General features: G+C 35.9%; 3 protein-coding genes and 1 pseudogene across 8 annotated transcripts; 3 read left to right on the plus strand and 1 right to left on the minus strand.

Annotated features, from left to right (window-relative positions):
- Positions 1-1,587: 1,587 nt before the first annotated feature.
- On the plus strand, positions 1,588-8,976 carry LOC110601263 (translation initiation factor IF-2, chloroplastic). 2 transcript variants are annotated; one of them, XM_021738332.2, is made up of 13 exons: positions 1,588-1,789; positions 1,903-3,440; positions 3,563-3,595; positions 3,845-3,958; positions 4,124-4,273; positions 4,411-4,509; positions 4,604-4,666; positions 5,326-5,481; positions 5,589-5,654; positions 6,284-6,520; positions 6,771-7,046; positions 7,871-8,059; positions 8,473-8,976. In XM_021738332.2, exons 2-13 carry the CDS (start codon positions 1,908-1,910, stop codon positions 8,632-8,634), a joined length of 3,078 nt encoding a protein of 1,025 aa, XP_021594024.1. In that variant the 5' UTR covers positions 1,588-1,789; positions 1,903-1,907; the 3' UTR covers positions 8,635-8,976. The 2 variants fall into 2 exon arrangements, with proteins under 2 accessions (XP_021594024.1, XP_021594023.1); XM_021738331.2 differs by lacking the exon at positions 1,588-1,789 and having other exon boundaries at positions 1,863-3,440.
- A 140-nt stretch (positions 8,977-9,116) lies between these two features.
- On the plus strand, positions 9,117-14,692 carry LOC110601267 (annotated as a pseudogene).
- Positions 14,693-17,069: 2,377 nt separating this feature from the next.
- Positions 17,070-18,512, plus strand: LOC110601266 (gibberellin 2-beta-dioxygenase 1). Of its 2 annotated transcripts, none has more exons than XM_021738340.2 (3): positions 17,070-17,590; positions 17,678-18,032; positions 18,143-18,512. In XM_021738340.2, the coding sequence occupies exons 1-3, from the start codon at positions 17,229-17,231 to the stop codon at positions 18,392-18,394; spliced, it is 969 nt and encodes a 322-aa protein (XP_021594032.1). In that variant the 5' UTR covers positions 17,070-17,228; the 3' UTR covers positions 18,395-18,512. The 2 variants fall into 2 exon arrangements, with proteins under 2 accessions (XP_021594032.1, XP_021594031.1); XM_021738339.2 differs by having other exon boundaries at positions 17,086-17,611.
- Positions 18,513-19,513: 1,001 nt separating this feature from the next.
- Positions 19,514-23,275, minus strand: LOC110601265 (interactor of constitutive active ROPs 4). 4 transcript variants are annotated; one of them, XM_021738335.2, is made up of 3 exons: positions 23,073-23,275; positions 21,515-21,597; positions 19,514-20,857 (listed from the first exon to the last, which is right to left on the minus strand). In XM_021738335.2, exons 2-3 carry the CDS (start codon positions 21,526-21,528, stop codon positions 19,723-19,725), a joined length of 1,149 nt encoding a protein of 382 aa, XP_021594027.1. In that variant the 5' UTR covers positions 21,529-21,597; positions 23,073-23,275; the 3' UTR covers positions 19,514-19,722. The 4 variants fall into 4 exon arrangements, with proteins under 4 accessions (XP_021594027.1, XP_021594028.1, XP_021594029.1 ...); XM_021738336.2 differs by lacking the exon at positions 23,073-23,275 and adding an exon at positions 22,370-23,066; XM_021738337.2 differs by lacking the exon at positions 23,073-23,275 and adding an exon at positions 22,316-23,066.
- Positions 23,276-23,414: the final 139 nt, after the last annotated feature.

Raw genomic sequence — 23,414 nt, forward strand, 5'->3', positions numbered from 1 at the left:
CCATAACCATGAGAATTTCCATAACCACGTCCTTGATTTCCTCGGCCAAGTCTGCCACGGCCTCCACGATCAGAGCCCAGTCCACGACTTGAATTTGCATTATAATTGATTCGACCAGAATGGTAAAAATTATCCTAAGAATTTCCATAACCACGTCCTTGATTTCCTCGGCCACGTCTGCCACGGCCTCCACGACCAAAGTTTCCACGCCCACCACGACTAGTATTGATGTAGTGAGCAGTGGGTGGAACTGAAGATGCGATCTGCATGGAATCACATTTGAGTTGAATTTCTTTACTCAAGAGAAGAGCATATAGCTCATCAAAACCAACAGGAGAATTACACGCTTCTATGGCTCGTTTAAAGGGACGATATTCAGCACCAAGTCCCTCAAGAACATAAAAAACCAGAGCATCTTCAGGAATAGAGGCGTCTAATACACCAAGTTGATCATTCAGTGAACGGGCCTTACGCATATAGGCATCGATACTGTCAGTCCCGTGTGACAGATACTTTAACTGTTTTCTTAATTGTTGGACCTGTGTTTTTGCAGCAGTAGAATAGATCACAGCTAATTTATCCCATGCTTCTTTGGCTGTTTTGCACCTTATAATTTGATGCATAATTGTCTCTGAAACAAAACCGTTTATCCAACTCCTAATGATTTGATCTTGTGCAAACCAATTAAGGTATTTTGGATTAGGTTCACCAATTGCTAAGGTTTTTGAAGGAGCGCTTCCCACAGCATATAATTTGCAGAAGTTAGCTTGATTGAAAGAATTTGGGTGACATTGGATACTTGAATGGAAGAAATAGAGGGTACTGGAGGAACAAGAGATTGTTCTGTGCCCATCGTTTTCGAATAATGACGAATGAAAAATGAAAACGAATAGTGAGAAACGAAAATAATAGATTACAGACTTATCTTTAACATACAAGTAGTTAGAAGTGATAATTACAAAATTAATATTTACAGCTTGTAATCCTCATCAATATCATTTCCATATTAAAAGTTTAGCTTTTCAATTAATTGTGTATATTTTTTTTCTTTTGTGGTTGTTTATCAACTTATCTGTGCAGATTTAATTAATATTTTAAATGTGAAAGGTTCAGTGGATAGTTTTTTATTAATGTGTTGTAATATGATGGGTTCTCTAAACCGTGAAAACCATTTAAATTGAGGCGTTGAATTTGCAGTTCAAAAGTGAATGCAATCAATGAATAGGAGATTTCACTGTTCTAAAAATGGTTTCCATATTATTTAATTTCCCTTATTGTAATGGAAGAAATCATATTAGAACTATTCTCACAAGTAAAATTATTTGAAAGATAGATTGGAACATTGTATATTTAGTTTTTCTCCATTCTGGAAGTTTTTAAATTCTTTTACTGCATTATGCAACAATGTAATGCATTTCTTTGCCCTACAAAAAAGAGTGAATAAATTATTATTAATTAAAAAGTTATTTATAATTTAAAACAGATTAAAAAGAAAAACATACCTGTTCTGTGGGGGAGTATGATTTTGATTTAAATCAAAATGGGGAAAAAGTACAAGGAAATGTAAAACAATGAATATAGTATTAATTAAGGAAATGTTTAAAATCCAAGAAAACCTGTAAAGCCTTATCACATCTATGGAAGAATTTAACCGGCACAGAGCAGCCACACAAATTCCCAATTTTAGCTTTTTCCATCACCACAAAATATATTTCCCTCTGCCTTCCAATCACAAAGCCTCTCGTCTCTCCTTTCTCTGACAATTCCCAAACTTTGCATGAGAAGAGAGGTAAGTGCTATTACCATCCCTATTTGTTTCAATTGATTTGTTGAATTCTCAGTATTCTTTTAAATTTTCTACTTAGAGAACTATTCTGATGGGTTCCATGGTGGTTCTTGTAGGAAGCATGCCGTCCCTGGCTTCCTTGATTAGCTTAGGGAGCTTTAGTGTGACGGCAGCCATCACTAGTTCATCGGAATCTTCTCCTTCTCCTTCTTATTCTTCATTTGTTCGGAGAGTTTCTCTAGCTAAAAGGAGTTTTAGGAGTGCCAAGAGATGGCACTGTGTTTGTAGATATTCAGTCACTACCCCAGATTTCATTGCTGAACAAGGCAATGCTGTGTCTCTTGATTCTAACAATTCATTTAGAGCAAGCAATAATGGTGATGTTGATAACGAAATCGTACTTAAGCCTGCGCCTAAGCCTGTGTTGAAATCTGCTTCTTTAGGCTCTAAGGGTGAATCCCTTTTAGGTGTGAGCTCTATTGAGTTGGACCCTTCGAGTGATTCTGATGATGAACGGGAGAGGAATGAGGTGATTGAGTCTCTTGGTGAGGCGTTGCAGAAGGCCGAAAAGCTTGAAAATTCTAAGCCGAGTCTTAGCACTACTAGGAAAGATAATGGAAATGTAAATAAACCGACACCATCTAACATGGGTGTAAATTCCAGAGTTGCTAAATCTGGGAACCTTGCTGCAACTGGCAAAACTAAAACTTCGAAGAGTGTGTGGCGGAAAGGGGACACTGTGGTAAGTGTGCAAAAAGTCGTGAAGGAAGCTCCTAAGACTAATAATAAGCTTGTGAAAGAAAAGGAAAACATAACAAGGGAAGGAACAAAGCTAGAATCTCAACCTAGTGTTCCTTTAAGGCCCGTGCAGCCTCCCCTGAGACCTCAGCCCAAATTACAGGCTAAGCCATCTGTAGCTCCTCCTCCTATGATGAAAAAGCCTGTTATCCTGAAGGATGTGGGAGCAGCTCCAAAGCCACCAGTTGGTGATAAAGCTGATTTGGGTGCTACAAAAAGTACTGGAAGGCAGCCAATTTTAGTTGACAAATTCGCCCGTAAAAAACCTGTTGTTGATCCTCTAATTGCTCAAGCAGTTTTAGCCCCCACAAAACCAGGAAAGGCCCCTGCCTCTGGAAAGTTCAAAGACCGAAAGAAAAGTGTTTCTCCTGGAGGACCACGGAGACGAATTGTTGATGATGATGATGTTGAGATTCCTGATGAAGAAACATCAGAGCTAAATGTCCCTATTCCAGGTGCAGCTACTGCGAGGAAAGGGAGGAAATGGAGTAAAGCTAGCCGGAAAGCAGCTAGACTCCAGGCTGCCAAAGAGGCAGCTCCTGTCAAAGTAGAAATTTTAGAAGTTGGGGAAAAAGGTATGTTGATTGAGGAGTTAGCCTACAATTTGGCCATTAGTGAAGGTGAAATTCTTGGTTATCTCTACTCAAAGGGGATTAGACCTGATGGGGTGCAAACACTGGACAAGGACATGGTAAAGATGGTGTGCAAGGAGTATGATGTAGAGGTCATAGAAGCTGATCCTGTTAGATTTGAAGAAATGGCAAGAAAAAGGGAAATTCTTGATGAAGATGATCTGGACAAACTGGAAGAGAGGCCCCCTGTCCTCACTATAATGGGGCATGTGGATCATGGCAAGGTGGAGCATTAGCATTCTCTATCTTCTTTTTCTTCATTCTTGGTAGATTTGAATTTGAAAGGAAAGTTTTAAATCTTGGAAACACTTTGCTAATACCTGTTTGATGTTTATTTGTATGGCAGACAACCCTGTTGGATTACCTTCGTAAAAGCAGGGTATGTGGAAAACTTCATCATATTGATATTACTTTTTTATTTGTGTTCCTCTCGATGCCTATGAATAAATTTGAACTTCTAATTTTTCTAGGCTATTCTTCTGTTCCTATTTAATTAAATACTGTAAAAAGTCTCGTCACTTAATCTTGAGATTGATATTGGGTTAATTGATTTATGAAGCTATTTGTGGTCAGTTCTAGCATGATATACAGATAATTTAACTGAATCCTGATGGCTAAATATTTACAGGTGGCTTCCTCAGAGGCTGGTGGGATTACACAAGGAATTGGAGCATATAAAGTTTTGATACCAGTTGATGGGAAGTTGCAACCTTGTGTTTTCCTTGATACTCCTGGGCATGAGGTAGGGTTTTGTGAAATGGGTAAAGGCTTGATAGATTATATATAGTGTGCATTAATATTTGTTTAAGCAACTGATTTCTAATGCATTTCGTAAACTCAACTGTGTGCTGTGATGTGTTTGTACTTCCTTGCCTTTAGATGATATCAATATTATCTGCTCCTGTAGGCATTTGGAGCAATGAGAGCTCGAGGAGCAAGGGTGACAGATATTGCAATTATTGTGGTAGCTGCTGATGATGGTATTCGCCCTCAGACAAATGAGGCCATAGCTCATGCCAAAGCAGCTGGAGTTCCAATTGTAATTGCTATAAATAAGGTGTGTCAACTGCAATGGCTTTTCTATTTCTCAAAATTGAGCTTGTTGCACTTGAATCTTGAAAATGCAAATGGTTTTCATTGGATTCGCTGATTCTCCATAGACATGATATCTTCTTCCTTTTCTTTTTCCATCAGATAGATAAAGATGGAGCAAATCCAGAAAGAGTCATGCAAGACCTTTCTTCAATTGGTCTCATGCCAGAAGACTGGGGTGGTGATGTCCCAATGGTTCAGGTGTTTTTTTTAATCTTTTTAACTTTATTGCATCTATCTTTTTTGCTTTATACTTTTTGCTTGATGCTTATATTCTGCTACCTCCTCTTAACAGATCAGTGCTCTCAAGGGGGATAACATAGATGATTTGTTAGAAACTGTTATGCTTGTTGCTGAGGTCAGTTAATTTTAATTGGTTGCCAGCTAGTTGGTATTGGTGTTTTTCTTGCAATTTGCAACAATATAAAGTTCTCGTATGCTTGGTGTTTCATTGTGAGATTTGGTTTCTTAGACTTAATTTGATGGTTGTGACATCTCTTTTGCATCCATACCGTCCATGCTGATCCCTTCAGCAGGACAGTATATGTAGGGATGTTACAAGGCTTTGGAATTCAAATGCATCTGATTCAATGAGTAGAGCAGCAAAAAGACAACCAGAAATATATTTACGGACAGAATTATTTAGTTGGAGCTACTAACTTCCTAGACATATGCAGCAATACCTATAGATACTGTAGGAGTCTAAGCAATCATCTCTGAAAAAGATTACCAAGATTTAAAAGGATGCAGCGTGTATCCAAATATTTGCACATAGAAACAGTGAAATTGATGCTTGTTCTGATGCTATGGCTAATATAGAAGTGAACTCACCATTGGGTTGTCATTGTTTTAGTTCCCAGTGCAAAGTCTTTTTTTATATGTTTTTTAATTATTTTTATTTTTTAATTTTATGATCTTTGTGGAGAGAGAGTGCCATGTCCTGGAAATGATTTAGTGTAGTGTATTGTTTCTTATTAGCTATTCACCATCTTTGTCTTCTGACCCTGATTGTTTCAGTTGCAAGAGTTGAAGGCTAATCCTCATAGAAATGCAAAGGGTACTGTTATTGAGGCAGGTCTTCATAAATCTAAAGGACCGGTAGCTACATTTATTGTGCAGAATGGCACGCTTAAAAGAGGGGATATAGTGGTTTGTGGAGAAGCTTTTGGCAAGGTTGGTTTGTAGGCTTGAAACTTCAGTCACTTCCTTTACATCTTAAAACGATTAAATGCTTAATTTTGAAAGCTAACCCATCTTGGAGAATTTATGCTCCTTGTCAGGTGCGAGCTTTATTTGATGATAGTGGAAACCGAGTTGATGAAGCTGAACCATCTATTCCTGTACAGGTTGGTTTATTTATTTTCTATGTGCATTTTTATTTCCATACTTTCTGCATCACTGTACTCACTCATGAGTGGTAGCTTACTAGCTTGTTTGTAGGAGATCTTCTTCAGTAGGATATAATGATCTAGTCAGTACATTGCTATGTTGATAATGCTAAAATGAAGTAATCAGAAATCTAGTTATGCACTTCTCTTCAAAAATGGTCCTCTCTAGTTTGGAAAAATTGAACATTATTAAGATTCCAGAAGGGGTTTCATGCTCCGTTGCAACTGTGATCATACCCATCCCAATCATCCTTTTTTTTATTGTTCTTTTTACTCCATCATGTGTGATAGTCTGACTTGCTAAATTTTCGTAATAGATCTGCCAGCTTCTCTTTATCTTTTGTCACTTTAATGTTTCTGTGGTTTTTGGGTATTAGTTTTTATCCCTTGATATGATTTATTATATTCAGTGAAAAAATCCTGTAAAATGGTTCTCTATTCAGTAGCATGCGAAATATGCTAAAATTTGAAATTGAGAAAAGTGTATGATGTATTGGAGTTATTTTCATTGTTTTCAAATCAGTTGACTTATGTAGCTATTCCTATTCCTAATTTACCTTAAAAATATCTTGCACTCTTGTCTATAGGTTATTGGATTGAATAATGTGCCAATTGCTGGTGATGAATTTGAAGTTGTTGCCTCCCTTGATATTGCACGGGAAAAGGCTGAGGCACGTGCAGAATTATTGCGTGATGAGCGGATATCAGCCAAGGCTGGGGATGGAAAAGTTACACTTTCTTCTTTAGCGTCGGCTGTTTCATCAGGAAAGCTGTCTGGTCTAGACTTGCACCAGCTAAATATTATAATGAAAGTTGATGTTCAGGTATACAAGTTCTACTAAAAAATAGCAACCCTCATGACGATTTCTTGTTCATCATTCTGTGAGTTTGAAAACGTGACATCTTGGAAACATGGTTTGGCTTTTCTGCTCGTGCTTGCTTTTAGTTCCTGCTATGTATGGGATCCATCAAAAACCCTGATTGTGTTGCACTTACTTTTTAGCAAAATGTATTGAATTGATCATCAAGTAATACTATCTAGGAAGAAACTAAGAACTTCATGGTTATGACTAGGGATCAATTGAAGCTGTCAGACAAGCCTTACAAGTGCTCCCCCAGGATAATGTCACCTTGAAGTTCCTTTTGCAAGCAACAGGAGATGTTAGCACCAGTGATGTTGATCTTGCCATTGCTAGTGAAGCTATTATTTTAGGATTTAATGTCAAAGCGCCAGGTTCTGTCAAGAGCTATGCAGAAAACAAAGGTGTTGAGATTCGGTTATATAGAGTTATCTATGATCTCATTGATGATGTACGAAATGCAATGGAAGGACTTCTGGAACCTGTTGAGGTTAATTCAAGACCTTTATTTTCGACATCCTTATTTTTCTTTTTAATATTCTTGGGCAGCCTTTGATTATATTATGCAGATTTAATGAATATCTTCTTCTATAACATAGGACAGGTCAACGGTTTGGATATTAGTTACAATGTAGGTGTGAAACTGTTTAGCTTTAACGTTTGTGGAAGATTTTGCAAATTATGTCTCCCTGACGTGTTTTGGGTTGGTCGGTTGTTTAGATGGGAGCGAACCAAAGTAGTGCTTCTGGTACCTTCCACATGTGAAGACTTAGAACCTATTTGCTGACTTGGGAGCCAATCAGTTTGCTGTTTTTCTTTCTTTTTCTTTTTTCCCATCCCTTGTTTGGACCCACTTGTGTAGCATGTCACAGCATAGGCACACTGATATTTCGTTTACTGCTGTGTAACATTTCTCACCAATCTCTTCATTAGGTCTATGAAGCATGTGCATCCGATTAATCATTCTTTTCCCTTGCTTTTTCTTCCCTCTTTTGGTTTTTTGGTGGAGGTGAAAGCATGCTTGGTGAAATAGTAAGATTATACCATTCTAACCTGGAGATCTTAAGCTCATTTCACAGAAAGTTAGAAAGTTAGGAACAGATTCCTTGCAAGGCAAGGGGAAGTATTGCACATTTCTGTTTCACTGCTACCAACAAAGGGATACTGTTTGTCCTATTTATTCTCATTGAACTTGTTCTCTCATGAGTTAAATAGGGAGCAATTACTTCTCTTTACCTTTGAGAATATATATATATATATATATGTTCTTTTTATATTGAAGATTAAATTGGAAAGTTACTTGTGTATTGATAGGAAGAAAAAACAATAGGCTCAACAGAAGTCCGGGCTGTATTTAGCAGTGGCAGTGGTCGTGTTGCTGGATGCATGGTAACAGATGGGAAAGTAGTGAAAGGATGTGGCATTAAAGTCATTCGAAAGAAAAAGATAGTCCATGTTGGTGTACTTGATTCCCTGAGACGAGTTAAGGAAATTGTGAAAGAGGTATGACATTGAACCAGTAAAGTTCTGATTTCTGACAGTAGTCAAATTTATGGTGTTTCAGTGTTCAATATTTGTTACTTTGAAATTTAGTTAATAATGCTTTTCCAGACCTGAATTTCAGATTTTATCTCAAATCAAATTTCATGTATGCAAATGGCTTGATGATGATTAATTCTCTATTCAGGCATATGGAAATAATTGTTTTGCCCACATATATACTAATTGCTTAGAACTAAAGACTCCACAGAGATGAATATATTAGATCATCGTATATAATGGTTTCTCTGTTTATTTTTGTCCTTTTTAAAGGCACTGAGTGCGTAACAGCAAACTTTTCAGTGAGATGGTGAACCTTGTGTTACAGCACCAAATTGCTTTGTGTTGTACCGTGAAAATATTTGATTTTTTGGCAGGTAAACGCTGGGCTAGAGTGTGGTATTGGGATGGAAGACTTCGATGATTGGGAGGAAGGAGATACCATCGAGGCCTTCAACACAGTTGAGAAGAAGCGGACCCTCGAAGAGGCATCAGCTTCAATGGTAGCTGCAATGGAAGAAGCAGGAATTAACTTGTAGAAGAACGTACAGTGTGGCATCAAAATTGGCAAATTTGCTTTCCCCGACGGACAGGGGAAAGAAAAAATCATCATAGATGAAACAGCTTATGAAATCAGTGGTCTACATTGCTCAACAGGAAGAATATATAAATGGGGCTGGCCTTGGCATGCAATTTATTTCTAAGTGCCAAGTGCTTCAGAGACTTGAAGCCTGAGCATGCATTAATTTTGCCCATTGTTGTACGCTATTCTGTCTGTATGTATGTATGTATATATCACAAGGGACAACCTTACAAGTTCCTTAATGATTATATGTCTCAAAAATACTCTGGAATGGCATTCAAAGGTGAGATTTTTTTTTTCTTTTTCTTTTTATAAATTATATGCTTTTGCATGCGAATCACTTGAAGAGGTTAAAATGTGATTAGTGTTTGTAGATTTTTGTACCGAGAATTAAAAATTATTGAAATATCTTATTTTTATGAAATAAATAAATAACATACAAATCTTAATGTCAAAGAGTAAAGATTATGTGGATTTTGCTTAAATATCAAAGAATTTTTAATAATAATGATAATAATTAATTTATTGGGTTGCTTACGAGTAAAACGTAGTGACGTAATAATTCAAGGAGAAAGAGGGCAGAAGTATGGTCTCGTGTGGGACAAGAGGGAAAGGGCAACAATTTTCAAATTTGAAAACAGAGCAAACGCTCAGCTCTCTCAATTCACACAGCTCAGAATCAGATTGAATGCTTTCCTTTTTCTCCATTAACTAAATCATAAGCTTTCCTTTTCTCTTTATTCTCTTCCTCTTCTTCTTCTTCTTCTTCTTCTTCTTCTTCTTCTTCTTCTTCTTCATTCTCTTCTCCTTTTTTATGATCATTACACATTCAACTCATTTGAATGGAAAATCACCATGCCCCATTTCTCCTTACTGACGTTTCATGGCGATGTAAATTCCTTGTCTTTTTTTTTTTTTTTAAAAAAAAAAAAATCTTTTTCTGTCTGCCTCTACTTTGCTTCTAGTCTTCTTCACTTTGCTCCTCTCAGACTCCCAACACTCTTCTCCAAGGTCTTCAACACTCAAGATGGCGGATCCTGATTCTTCTGCAAACCCAGATAGCTGCATTTATCTCACTCTTCATTTTTGCTTTGTTTTTCTGTTCCAGTAGTGTTTCTGGGTGCAGTTCAGCTGATGATTTCATTGTTGTAGATGCTTCTTGTGAAACCACTCAAAGCTTGGAAACATATGATGCTCAAAAGCTTATTCGCTCTGTTGCTAATGATGCCATTGACGGTATAATGCCTCCAATTGTTACTTGTTCACGCTTGATTCGGCCTTCAACAGTAGATACCTGTGGGTTTTTCAAGAATTTGATTCCACTCTACGCTCTATCTTCCCAGACCTCTCCATGCTCGGTTTTTCTGAAACATCTCCTGATCTGGTTATTTGCTCTGGTTCTCCTGAGATACCAAGGACTACTTATGGAGATTTCCCTGAATTATGGGATAGAAATAAGTACAAGGGTTCTTTTGAGCTCTCTCTAGAGAATGATATCGAGGCTAGTGACAAGAAAGATGCCCATAAATCCCTATCTGTAAAGTTTTCTTCAATATGCCAAACATTTGACAAAGAATTGTCTCCTGAATCTTCCTTGAAGCTCCTTATAAAGCCAGAAAAGGAAGAGAAATTCCCAGAAAATCCCCTACTTGGTGTGAGCATCAATGCAGGATCCACTGATGGGGCTGTGGTTTTGGGGGTGGTGAAGAGTTTTTGGAGGACACTTGTTTCGCTGGTGGTGATACTGTAAGGACAAATGCTCCAATTGGAGATGGACAAGAAGATGGTCTTTGTTTGTACCAAACAGCTCGTTTTGGCAACTTCTCCTACTTTTTTCCTGCACTGGAGCCAGGGAATTATGCTGTGAGTCTGCATCTCGCAGAAATTGTATTCACAGATGGCCCTCCTAGGATGAGAATGTTTGATGCTTTAATACAAGAGAAAAAAAAGGTGAAACTCAAGAAACTGAGACAAACTGGAACTCCTTGTAATTGAGATAAAAACTTAATCTTGTTCTGTTGATTGATCACTCATGCAGGTCGTTTCCTGCCTAGACATATATGCTCAAGTTGGTGCAAACAAGCCTCTGGTTATATCTGACCTTAAGATTTGTATTTATTGTGATGAGGGCTTATCCATTAGGTTCGAAGGAGTAATGGGAAGCCCAATCGTCTGTGGCATTTCTATAACCAAAGATTCTTTTGCTGGTAAGTTCAATTCTGCTCCCATTTTTTGGTTCAGATTATCAGTTGGAACTTGGCCAAGCTCTTAAAATCCAAATGTCAGATGCTGGGGAAGCTCAATTATCGAAACCAATGGGAATATCTCAAGTGCCAGAATGCAACTCACCAGAAATAAACCTTCTAATCCTAATTCTAACTTTAAATTATGATCCAAAATAAAAAAAAGGTTTGACATACTGATTCTCTATTTTTCCTAAAAATAATTAAAAAAATGGTTAGGAAGCCGGTGGTGAGCAAGAAGTGAAAGAAGATTACCGGGAGCTACTTAGACAAGTTGAGTTTCAGAAAAGGGAACTAATAGAGATGAGGAGGGCATTGGAGGAGCTTAAAAGGGAAAACCAACTTAAGAGTAGAGAATGCCAAGATGCTTGGAAGTCTTTACAGGAGCTACAGAATGAGCTTATGCGCAAGTCTATGCATGTCGGATCCTTGGGTAAGGAAAGTTCATTGTTTTTGTGGTAATCGGTTCAGACCTTCTTTTCAAAAAAAAAAGGTAAAGTTAGAATGACCATTGTTTTTGTAGCATTTGCCATTGAGGGACAAGTGAAAGAGAAGAGTAGATGGTTTTCATCATTGAGGGACATGACTAGGAAATTGAAGGTACTAAAATAATTATGAGTGGAGATGTCCCTATGTTCAAATTGATATGCAATTACATTAGTTTTTAAAGTTCCTTTTCCAGCTTATGAAAATGGATCACATAAAGCTATCAGCGGAGGCATTCGCCTATAAGAAGTGCCTTGCAGATATGAATGAATTGAGGTTGACCATTCAGTCCAAAAGCAGGTTAACATACAATTAACAATTCATTTTAATTTTACAGCTAAATGTTTGAGATTTATTTCTTTGTCTTCTTAATGAATTTTTCATGTTCTGGTAGTGAAAGAGCAAATAGATTTGAATGAAGATCTCAAGATTAAATTTACCGAAGGGGCCAAGGAACGAAAGGAACTCTATAACAAGGTTTTAGAGTTGAAAGGTAGCTGTATATAGCATGTTTGCTTTGGCATGTAAGATTTGAAATCTTATGGAATTAAGGAGGTTCACTGAAAACTGATGTCTCATGCAGGAAACATAAAGGTCTTCTTCCGATGTAGGCCTTTAAATGCTGAAGAACTTGCATTGGGTGCTTCAATGGCTATTGATTTTGAATATGCTGAAGATGGTGAGCTCACTGTTACTTCAAATGGGCTCTACAGAAAAACCTTCAAGTTTGATGCTGTTTTTAGCCCTCAATCCGACCAAGGTAGTTAGAACTCAATCTGAAGATACATGTTAAAGTTTTTCAGTAATGAATTTTATTCTAGCAATACAAGCCATCCTTTTTAATAGTGTTTAGTCACCTGTTTGTTTTTGCTTGATTATTTAGCTGAAGTTTTTGAAGACGTTGCTCCATTTGCAACCTCAGTTTTGGATGGTTACAACGTATGCATATTTGCTTATGGACAAACTGGAACTGGGAAAACCTTCACAATGGAGGGCACAGAAGAACCTCGTGGAGTAAATTGTAGGATTCTTGATGAGATATTTCACATCATTAAGGAGCAGAATAATATATTTCGGTACGATGTATCAGAAGTAATAAAATTCCATGTTCATAAAATTTGCTCAAATGAAGTAATAACATACGATCAGAAGTTGAGTTAAAGGTTACTATGTGGTTCTCTCTTGATACAGCATTCACTGTGTGATGGTGAAAGGAGAGAATGCATTAACTGGGGAATGTACAAGGAGCAAGTTATGGTCGGTTGATCTAGCAGGAAGTGAGAGAGTAGCAAAGACAGAAGCCCAGGGAGAGAGCGGCTTAAAGAAACCCAAAATATCAACAGATCTTTATCTGCACTTGGTGATGTCATATCCACTCTTGCAACTAAAAGCCCTCACATCCCATTTAGGTTGTCATTTGCATGCTAGCCTTTTATTTTCTTTGTGCAAATCAACAACCTAACGCATGCATCTTCAGTTTGAAATTTTTCATGATGTTTCCTCGTGTGTAGGAATTCCAAGCTGACCCACCTGCTTCAGGATTCCTTGGGTAAATTTCTTTCTACATTTTCCCAAAGAAAAAAAAAAGAATATGGACAAGTGCAATGATTACTATAGTTCATAATTTCTGTGAAATTCCAAGTTTCTTTGTTCTTTTCTCTTTTGTTCTATTTTATTCCTCTCTGCGGAATGATAATGACGAACGGATTTTTGTTTGATTAGGAGGAGATTCAAAAACTCTCATGTTTGTACAGATAAGTCCCAATGAAAATGACCTGGGTGAGACCCTATGCTCCCTGAACTTTGGAAGCAGAGTAAGAGGGATAGAGTTGGGTCCTGCACAAAGGCTATTGGACACCGCTGAACTTCTGAGATATAAACAGATGGTATTAGAATTTTCCTATTTTTATGCATCGTTGTCATCTTTCTATGAAGTATGCTTGAGGAAAATCTTGACTCTTCTACTTCCAAGGCTGAAAAATAAAAACAAGATATGAAGGCCAAAGATATACAGCTCAAGAAGATGGAGGAAACAATCCATGGATTGGAGTTGAAGATGAAAGAAAAAGATTTCAGAAATAAGAATCTTCAAGAGAAGGTAAGATACATGAAAACTAGCTGCCATACTTGAATGTCTCTCTCTTTTTTTCCCCTTTATTTTTCCTTTTCTTTTTTTGAGGTTAAATCATGCAGGTTAGAATTTCTTATTGGTTGTTTTGCAGGTGAAGGAGCTGGAGTCACAACTGCTAATTGAAAGGAAGCTAGCACGTCAGCATGTGGATTCAAGGATAGCTGAGCAGCAACAACAAATGAACCCACAGAAGGACGAGCAACATAGTGCAGCACCTAGGCGCCCACTTGCAAATCGACTATTAGGAAGTAACAAGAATTCCAGTGAACATAAAAGCACTGAAATGGGCAAAGATCAAGTAAATTCCAGTCAACCACTTGCGGAGAACAATGGCTATACACCTTGTATTCCCGTTCATCTAACAGAAGGCATTGCCAGAAATATCGATCCCACAGAAAAAGAAAACAAACCAAATATGCATGAACAACTAGGATTGCCCGAGATATCAGTAAGAGCCTCAATTTGCACAACATCACAAAGGATCCCAGTAGCTCCAGCTCCAGTTCCAAGGCGCTGCTCACTTATTCCCCTCCCAAGCATGGCAGGTTTAGCAGGGCTACCACCACCACCTCCATTGCAACCATTATCATTATGCAATGACATGAAAGAAGATATAGAAGGGTCAGAAGCTAACTACTTGCCAGAGCAAACACATTGCAACAGTCCCAAAAGAATAAAACATAGGACCAGAAAGCTAAGCAGCATATTGAGGAGAAGCCTTAAAAGGAAAATCCAGATGAAATCTCCAGCACAGCAACATCTGAGAAAAGGAGGTATAAATGTTGGAATGGAGAAGGTTAGGATCTCTATTGGAAGCAGAGGGATCATATCGCATAGGGTATTGCTAGGAAATGGCAGAAGACCAGGAATGAAGGAGACTCAGCAGAACAGGAGTCAAAGGGAAAAGGAGAGAGGATGGAATATTGGGAAGAACTCAACCTAATTGTTGAAGATGGCTTTATTGATTCTTTATAGTGCTAATCATCTGTTTGAATCCCTCCAGTGGATTGGTTAATGTACAGAGTGTGCTTCTTGCAACATTTGAATATTGTTCCAGTGTGTTGTTCTTGCAAGAATTGAAATATTCTTGTACATTGGAAAATTAAATTACACAAGAATTTCAATAAATTCACCGTAACAGGGACTTATAATTACTTTGTTTATAAATACAAATAAAGAAAATTCATATTGCATTTTTGACAAATCAGGAATAATTATTTTACAAAAAAAAAAAAATTATGTCACTTGTAATTAATTCATTGCATTATAGAATATGGTTGAAGGGCATTTGAATTTATATAATTTAAGGAGTGGAGAAGAGAATGCCAAGTAGGGCAATGGACAGAATATCTTTGGATCCATTGGTCTATCAATGTCTCAATCTGTAACTTTGCATTCAATCATTGATATCATAAATCAAAGTGGGGTCCTTGATTGAAGATTGTACCTATATCCTATTATTAGCTTCAGCCAAACTTGGCATAGTGTTTGCTTTTTTATTCTTTATTTACAACAATGGGAGATGTACTCAATGCCCACATCTAGGGCATAGTTTTTTTCAAATTAGCTATTTTATTATTAAAAAAAATAATAAATTGAACTTAAAACCTTTTAAATTTTAATTTAATATATTTATTATCAAATTAAACTTTTTCATAATATATTCCTGTAAAATTTATTGGATTTAAAGAATAAATTAATAATTAAATGATAGGAGCATGTTAGAAAATTTAATATAATATTCATTGTTTTTAACAATATAATAATAATAATAATAATAATAATAATAATAATAATAATAATAATATAATTATAAATTTAAGGGTAATTTACGATTTAGTCCCTGGATATTGCCATTATTAACAAGTCAGTCCCTGTATTTTTAGAAACCTATTAAAACGTCCTTATGTTTTCTCTCCGTCAACGAAATAGTCCTTCTGTCTATTTTTGTTGTTAAAAATATAGTAAAAGACTAAATTGCTCCCAATTATTTTTCTCCTCCTCCTCCTTCCTTTTCTTCTTCATCAATTCTTCTTCCTTTTGCTTCTTCTTCTTCTGCTTCTTCTTCTTCTGCTTCTTCTCCTTTTTCTTCTTCTTCTTCTGTTTTTTCTCCTTCTTCTTCTGCTTCTTCTCCTTTTTCTTCTTTTGCTTCTTTTTCTTCTTTTTCTTCTTTATCTTCTTCTTCTTCTTCTTCTCATTCTTCTCCTTCTTCTTCTTCTTTTTCTTCTTTTTCTTCTTTCTCTCCTTCTTTTTCTTCTTCTCCTTCTTCTTCTTCTTCTCCTTCTTCTTCTTCTTCTTCTTCTTCTTCGGAGGAGGAGGAGGAGGAAGAGGAAAGAAAATATAGGGATTATTTTGTTGATAAAAAGAAACAATAAGGATGTTTTAATAGATCTGAGAAAAGATATGGACTATTTCGTTGACAAAAAGAAACAATAAGGACGTTTTAATATATTTTTAAAAATATAGGGATAGACGATTTTGTTGACAGAAAGAAACGACTTCTCTTTTTTCTTCTTTTGCTTCTTTTTCTTCTTTTTCTTCTTTATCTTCTTCTTCTTCTTCTCATTCTTCTCCTTCTTCTTCTTCTTTTTCTTCTTTTTCTTCTTTCTCTCCTTCTTCTTCTTCTTCTCCTTCTTCTTCTTCTTCTCCTTCTTCTTCTTCTTCGGAGGAGGAGGAGGAGGAGGAGGAGGAGGAAGAGGAAAGAAAATATAGAGATTATTTTGTTGATAAAAAGAAACAATAAAGATGTTTTAATAGATCTGAGAAAAGATAGGGACTATTTCGTTGACAAAAAGAAACAATAAGGACGTTTTAATATATTTCTAAAAATATAGGGAGAGACGATTTCGTTGACAGAAAGAAACGATGAGGAGGGACTATTTCGTTGACTTAAATAAACGATAAGGATGTTTTAATAGATGTGAGAAAAGATAGGGACTATTTCATTGATGGAAAAAAATAATAAGGACGTTTTAATAGATATGAAAAAAGATAAAAATATTTTAATAGATTTTTGAAAATGTAATGGCTAACTTGTTAATAATTACAATATACAAGGACTAAATAAATGGTTTTATTTAAGGGTAAAATTGGATTTTAAAAATTTTCTCTCTCCTCCTTTATCTAATTTTAACGGAAAATAGGACGGAAAGACTATTTCGTTGACGGAAATAAAACATAAGGACGTTTTAATAGGTTTCTAAAAATACAGGGACTGACTTGTTAATAATAGTAATACCTAAGGACTAAATCGTAAATTATTCTTAATTTAATTTGATGATAAATATATATAAATATAAAAAGTTTCGTATTCTACTCTCAATTGTTTATTCATATTTTAAGAATGAACATAAATTTTCTCCGACAAAGCAAATTTTGAGAGATTGGATGCCACCGCCACTTTTCAAATGCTTTGCTCCATTCCTTCTATTGCTAAAACCAAAGAAGAATCAACTCTATTCTTGTCAATCTCCTCTTTCTTTAACTTAAAAAAAAAAAAATTCTAATTTATTAAATTTATTTTAGTTTCGAGTTTGAATTTCGGAAAATAAATTAATGAAATGTGGTCTATGCTGATTACAGCCAACTCTTATAAATAGCTCAGCACCACCCTCAGTTTCAATACCAAAAGAAGAAGAAAAAAAAAAGCCTTCCCCTGCTCTTCAAAATTTGTCCTGAACATCAACAACAATGGTGGTCCTGTCCAATCCAGGTATTGAACAGTTGTCATCTCTAAGAAACTGCAAACCCACCACATTATTTTCTGGAATTCCCATTATAGACCCCTCTAAATCTGACTCTAAGCACCTCCTTGTTAAGGCCTGCGAGGATTTTGGATTCTTCAAGGTCGTCAACCATGGAATCCCCATGGAATCCATTTCCAGGCTTGAATCTGAAGCCCTCAGCTTCTTCTCATTGCCTCTTTCTGAAAAGCAAAAGGCTGGACCTCCTAATCCTTTCGGCTATGGTAACAAAATCATTGGACCAAACGGCGACGTTGGTTGGGTCGAATACCTTCTCTTCACAATCAATCAAGAATCCATTTCCCAGAGGTTCATTTCAGAAGATTTTAGGTACTGAAATTTGACAAAAATTAATCAGATTGTGAATTATTTGATATTAATTGTCTTCTCTTTCAGGTCTGCTTTGAATGATTACATATCAGGTGTGAAAAAGATGGCATGTGAGATTCTTGAAATGATGGCTGATGGTTTAAGAATCCAACCAAGAAATGTGTTCAGTAAACTTTTAATGGACGAACAGAGCGACTCTGTTTTTAGGCTAAATCACTACCCTCCATGCACAGGGCCAGGGATTCACACTCTGAATTCTAACAATATGATTGGATTTGGAGAGCACACAGACCCACAAATCATTTCTGTACTGAGATCCAACAACACATCTGGCCTGCAAATCTCTCTTGGAGATAGCAAATGGATTTCAGTCCCACCTGACCAAAACTCCTTTTTCATCAATGTTGGTGACTCTCTGCAGGTAACCCAAGTTCACTTTTTTTTCTTTTTTGATATGTACAAGGTTGTCGTCTCCATTACAGTGCCTCTAAATTCAATTTTACCAAAATGGGTTGCTTGGGTTTTGGACAGGTCATGACTAATGGGAGGTTTAAAAGTGTGAGGCACAGGGTTTTGGCAAACAGTATGAAATCCAGAGTTTCAATGATATATTTTGGTGGGCCACCTTTGAGAGAGAAAATAGCTCCATTGGCTCCACTCATGAAGGGAGAAGAGGAGAGCTTGTACAAAGAATTCACCTGGTTTGAGTACAAAACATCTGCATATAACTCAAGGTTGGCTGATAATAGGCTTCTTCTCTTTCAGAAAATAGCAGCCTCATGATTTCAGCTAAGAGCAACTCTACCTGGGTTCTTTTTTATTTATTTTCTAATACGTTATCAAAGTGAAAGTTTTTATATAATTATTTATTAAAAAAAAAAATTGTATGGTTACTGTTTTGCCACAAACGACAGTCGTATTCCATTTGCCTGTTTGAGGACGATTGATAGAAAGTTGATGATTATATTTGAATATTCTTCAACTTTTTCCTTTTTCTTTTTCTTTTTCTGAAACCCAATTCTTCAACTCATGCTCTTTTGAATAATGAACTTTTTTATTTCGAAATTTAAATTAAATTACATATAAATTTTTATTTTTAAATTACTAATCTAAAAATATAAATGTAAATTTAATTAGCTTGTAATCTGGATAAAAAAACAAAATTGAAATAAATTATTGAAACTTAATTTTACTGTTATAGTCAATTTTTTAACAAAAAAAAACTTATTACACACTCAATTTAAATTTTACTCATTTTAAATTTAAACTAAATATTTAAAATTAAATATTAATAAGTTAAAAATTAATTAATTTAATAAAGAATTTTAATTTGTATCGAGTATAATATTAAATAATCTATGAATAATTTAATTTATTTATGAGTATAATAAAATTTAATTTAAAATTAATAAATTTAAAATTAAATAATTTTAATTAAATAAATTTATATAAAAATTAACTAAAAAACCTGTAAAAATAAATTTTTAAATCTTAAATATGAATATTTGTAGGTTATAAGAATGCAATCAAATTATACAAGGCTGAATACTAAACAAGTTAAATTTAGCTTATAAAAAGTTATACAGGTTTTGAGTTGAATACTCTTATTACATTGAATTTAATTTATTTATTAAATCTGTTTATCATAAACTAGAAAATAAAAATAAATTGACCTCACGAGTTTAATAAATCCAACTCATAAATCTCAATAAAAAACTCGGACTAGTTTACTAAACAAATTTAAAAATTAAGTCTAAAATTGATTCATTTAAAAATTAATCTGAGTACGATTAAGTTTTTATCAAGTCAAATCTTAATAACTCAAAAAATAGCTTAGTTCATTTATATTCAACAAACTAACATTTCCCTTCATCATCTCCGATGATAAGACCTCCAAAGAACTAACTTTAAAATTAACTTTAGAGATCAACCCAACCTGGCTGAGGCTGCCCAACCAACATTCAAACAAAGCAAAAAATATTAAGATCATCCCTGGAGTGGAAAGGTTCAAGTTGAAGGTGAATTTGACATACATTACATACACAGCTCAAAATACTTGAATAATGCCTACAAAACATAGATAACAACTAGAGGTTGTTGTGTTATTATCTTTATTTCTGGCTCTTCTTTTTCCACAAGTCTCCAAACATTTTAATGCCAGAGCCCTTCCTTTTTCCACTTCCAAAACCATCACCCAAGTCATCAGATATTCCTGGTGATCCCAGCAAACCAGTGTACCCACCACCGCCGCCAGTGGTTCCAAACACACCACTAAAGTGCTTATCCATGGAGCCACACCTCTCGGTAATCCTACCATTCATCTCCACTGCTCCAGCAAGCACTGCTGCTGCTGCATCTGCTGCTTTTCTCCACTGCTCTGTCTGCACTCTCATCTTCTTTATCTCTGCTTCCATCGTTGCCTTTGCTCCTTCCGCAGATTCCAGCTTCTCTTTTAAATGAGCTTCATTTGCTTTGCTTTGTTCCAGCTCTTCTCCAAGTTGACTTAATCTCATGGACATTTCCTCTTCCTTTGCCTTAGCAGATGAAATATTTGAAGTTGCTCCATTTAGTAGATTCTTCAAATTTTCATTCTCTTTAACAAATGCCTCCAATTCATTTTGTTTCTTTTCTAATTTGGCTTTCAGCATATTTATCTCATCGTCTTTTAGAGCCAAGTCATTGAATGATGGCTTTACAGGCTCTGAAATTGATAGCGTCTCAGTTATAATTTTAGTTGCGCCGTTCCCCTTTTCTTCATGATCAAGCAGGTGGCCAGGTTCAACCTTGGTGTCAGCAGCCTCTTTTTCAAATGGAACTTCAAAAACATCAGTTTCCTGCTGATTGTTTGCATCTATAACATTGTCATCTGCCTTCTCAGAATCCTGAATCTCCGCTGGAGGATGCTTCTCTTGAATTTCATCAGGCTCTAGAATAGTCGGTTTCTTTGTTTTGTTTTCTAATTCTTGTTGAGCTTCTTGCTTTGCAGCTTCAGCAGAAGCCAACTGACCTTTCAGAATCTTCAGCTCTTCTTGTGCTTGACCAAGTTGAGATTCTAAATCTGCAATACGAGTTCCTAGTTTCTTTTGGTTCAGTGAGTCAGAAGGGGGACCTCGTGGGGAGCGACGATCTCCCAGCTTGGGGCTTCGCTCAGTAATTGGTCGATGATTCAGTGGGTCAGACTCAGAACTAGATGTCCTAAGTGGATGGGGAGCTCGAGGTGACTGCCTTTGAGGCATTTCTAAACCTCTGTTCATATGCAAACACAAACTGTTACATAATCATGCAGATATTAATGTAATTTGACGCATACTTTTCCCTTTGTAAACTAATGGAGTCTTAACTAAATACAGAGAAGAATAAGCCAGTGAGTGATGAAAGATGAAACAAATGTCCTAAGGGATTTCAAATCCCCATTAAAACATCTATGCATGTGATACGATCAGGCACAAACATCTACAAGTATCTCAAATATGATCTGATTTCATGCTCAACACAAGTGCAAAAGAAATTAGGCTTTTCTGTGTTCATCCCACAAGTGCTTAGTATTGTTGGGGTCTATTACCCATGCAACTGATCCAACAATATTGATTTATTGAAGTGCTGAATCCTAAACAAAAACTACTGTAAATTGCAACTACAGAATAACAAGCAATGTTAGTCTTGACAAGAAAGAGGAATGCAGGGAACAGCAAAATAGTATGTGGCAAAGAAATCAAGGCAAAATCCAATTCTTTTGCCCAGAGTAAAATGCTGTAGAATTAAGCATAAGCATTCTTCACCAATTAGCAACTCCGAATAGGCATCCATCTTTAATAACAGTGGTCACAGTGTGCATACATGTCAGCATTTGCCCAACTTTTCCCAGAGAGAACTACATATTGGTAAAAATTTGGGTTTACTTACCTTGATCTTGGCATTTTATCAGCTTCAGAAATATTGGTTGGAGAACAGCAAGGATTGCGTTAGAGAATTGTTCTCTGATGAATCTAATAAGCAAACAAAAGGGAAAATAATGTAAAAAGAAGAAAAAAAGAGAGGTTAAAATGAAGCTTATTAATAAACTATCAATATAAAGAAACTGGAAAAAAAAAATCCATAATAATAAATTCATTTATATCCCAGCCAAACGTTCTTGCCTGCAATGCCAAGAACATCAACTTAAGCTTCTAGTTTGATGCAAAAGTTTAAAGCATATGTTGTAGACTTGTGAAATGAAATAGAACACAACTTCTTATTTCACTGAACTGAGAGAATGAGATGCAAGTAAAGCAAAAATGTCAAGAAAGCAGTATTATTTAGTTCATTTTTACAGTGGAACACAAACAAAATCAAATGATTCCTCATTTGTATCGCCCCCTTAAGAAGCCAACTCTTGTAGGAGTCACTATCACGTTTTAATGCAGATGCTCAATAGGCTGAGTATAATGAAGAGTAAAATGAAGAAAACAGGAATTCCATGCATACCCCACAATACTCATTTGGCCTGGACAAGTCATGTGTACAATTTATACCAAATGGAGCCATCATATTCAAAATCTGACATAACAAGTCAAGAAATGTAAATCTAGGAAATGCCGTACAATGTCTTGTGACATAATGCATTTCAATGAGATTCTGGATTTTACAAACGATTATGAAATTCCTGCACAGACACACAGAAAATCACCCTTTTGAAAAGCCAATGCCTTCTCTCTTGTTTCTTACCATCTCTCCATGATTAGCAGAGGAATGATCAGATTGTATAGTAATGGTGCCTACCTGTGCTATAATACATGGCTAACATATAGTGAATATGCATTTGAAACCAAAGCATGCGGCAATGGATCTTTTAACTTTCAGAGTGTGAAGACAATTTCTCCCAAATTTCAAGTTGGTGAGTTGAAAGGGTATTTGCGTCATTTCAATCAAGCTTTTACTGACAAGTGAGGAGCCACAAAGTAATGTGCGAGCAGAAGCGTGAAAAAAGTGACAGTGGAATGTCTTCAAACCAGAATCCGGCCAAAAATAAATTAAATGATTAACCAGTAGAAGAGATATACCACACGCTCCGCCGTCACGTGTGCATCGGTTCATGTAATACAAGACAAACCAATTTTGAAAAATTTTTCTTTCTGCTTGTGGAAACCTCCATTTCAAAATATAAAGTAAAGACAAAAGAAAACAGATAGATCTGAAAAATGTTGCATATTATACTAAGAAAACTAAAAGAATGCGTTTGGTTGCTGAGAAAATTAATCAAAAGGAGGAGGGGGTGAGCCTTGGACCACAACTGGAATTTCACATTTACAATGGTGGATTGGTGTTTGAAATCTATTTTCTCGACAACCAAACAGATGACACTGCTCAAGAAAACGAAGAAAGCAAGAAACTTTTATTTCCACATTAACCATGAGCAGATATCTACAGTCCAAAACGTTGGTATTGGCAAAAAGAAGAAGATGCAAAAAGGTGAAAAACTCACCGGAGAATATAAATGCACAAGTAGTAGATACTTGAAAAGTTAGGTTGTGGTGAAGATTGTGAGAATGAAAATCTCCATTAAAGAAGATTATCATTTTCCATGAAAGAGAAGGAGAGCCATTTGTAAATATGTTAAGACGCTAAAGCTTCTTGAAAGACAATAAAAGCACAAAGCTTGAGAAAGAGCGTCAGAAGTTTGAATTAAAGCTGGGCAAGAGCAAAAGAAAGATGACAAAATGGTAATTTTAACGAGATCACCAGCTACCCCACCATTAATGCACCTTTAGATTATGATATTTTTCAATCTGGGAAATCCAACCTCTGTTTACAATTGTGTCTAATG

This window comes from Manihot esculenta, chromosome 15, assembly GCF_001659605.2.
Source record: "Manihot esculenta cultivar AM560-2 chromosome 15, M.esculenta_v8, whole genome shotgun sequence".
Taxonomy (NCBI): Eukaryota; Viridiplantae; Streptophyta; class Magnoliopsida; order Malpighiales; family Euphorbiaceae; genus Manihot; species Manihot esculenta.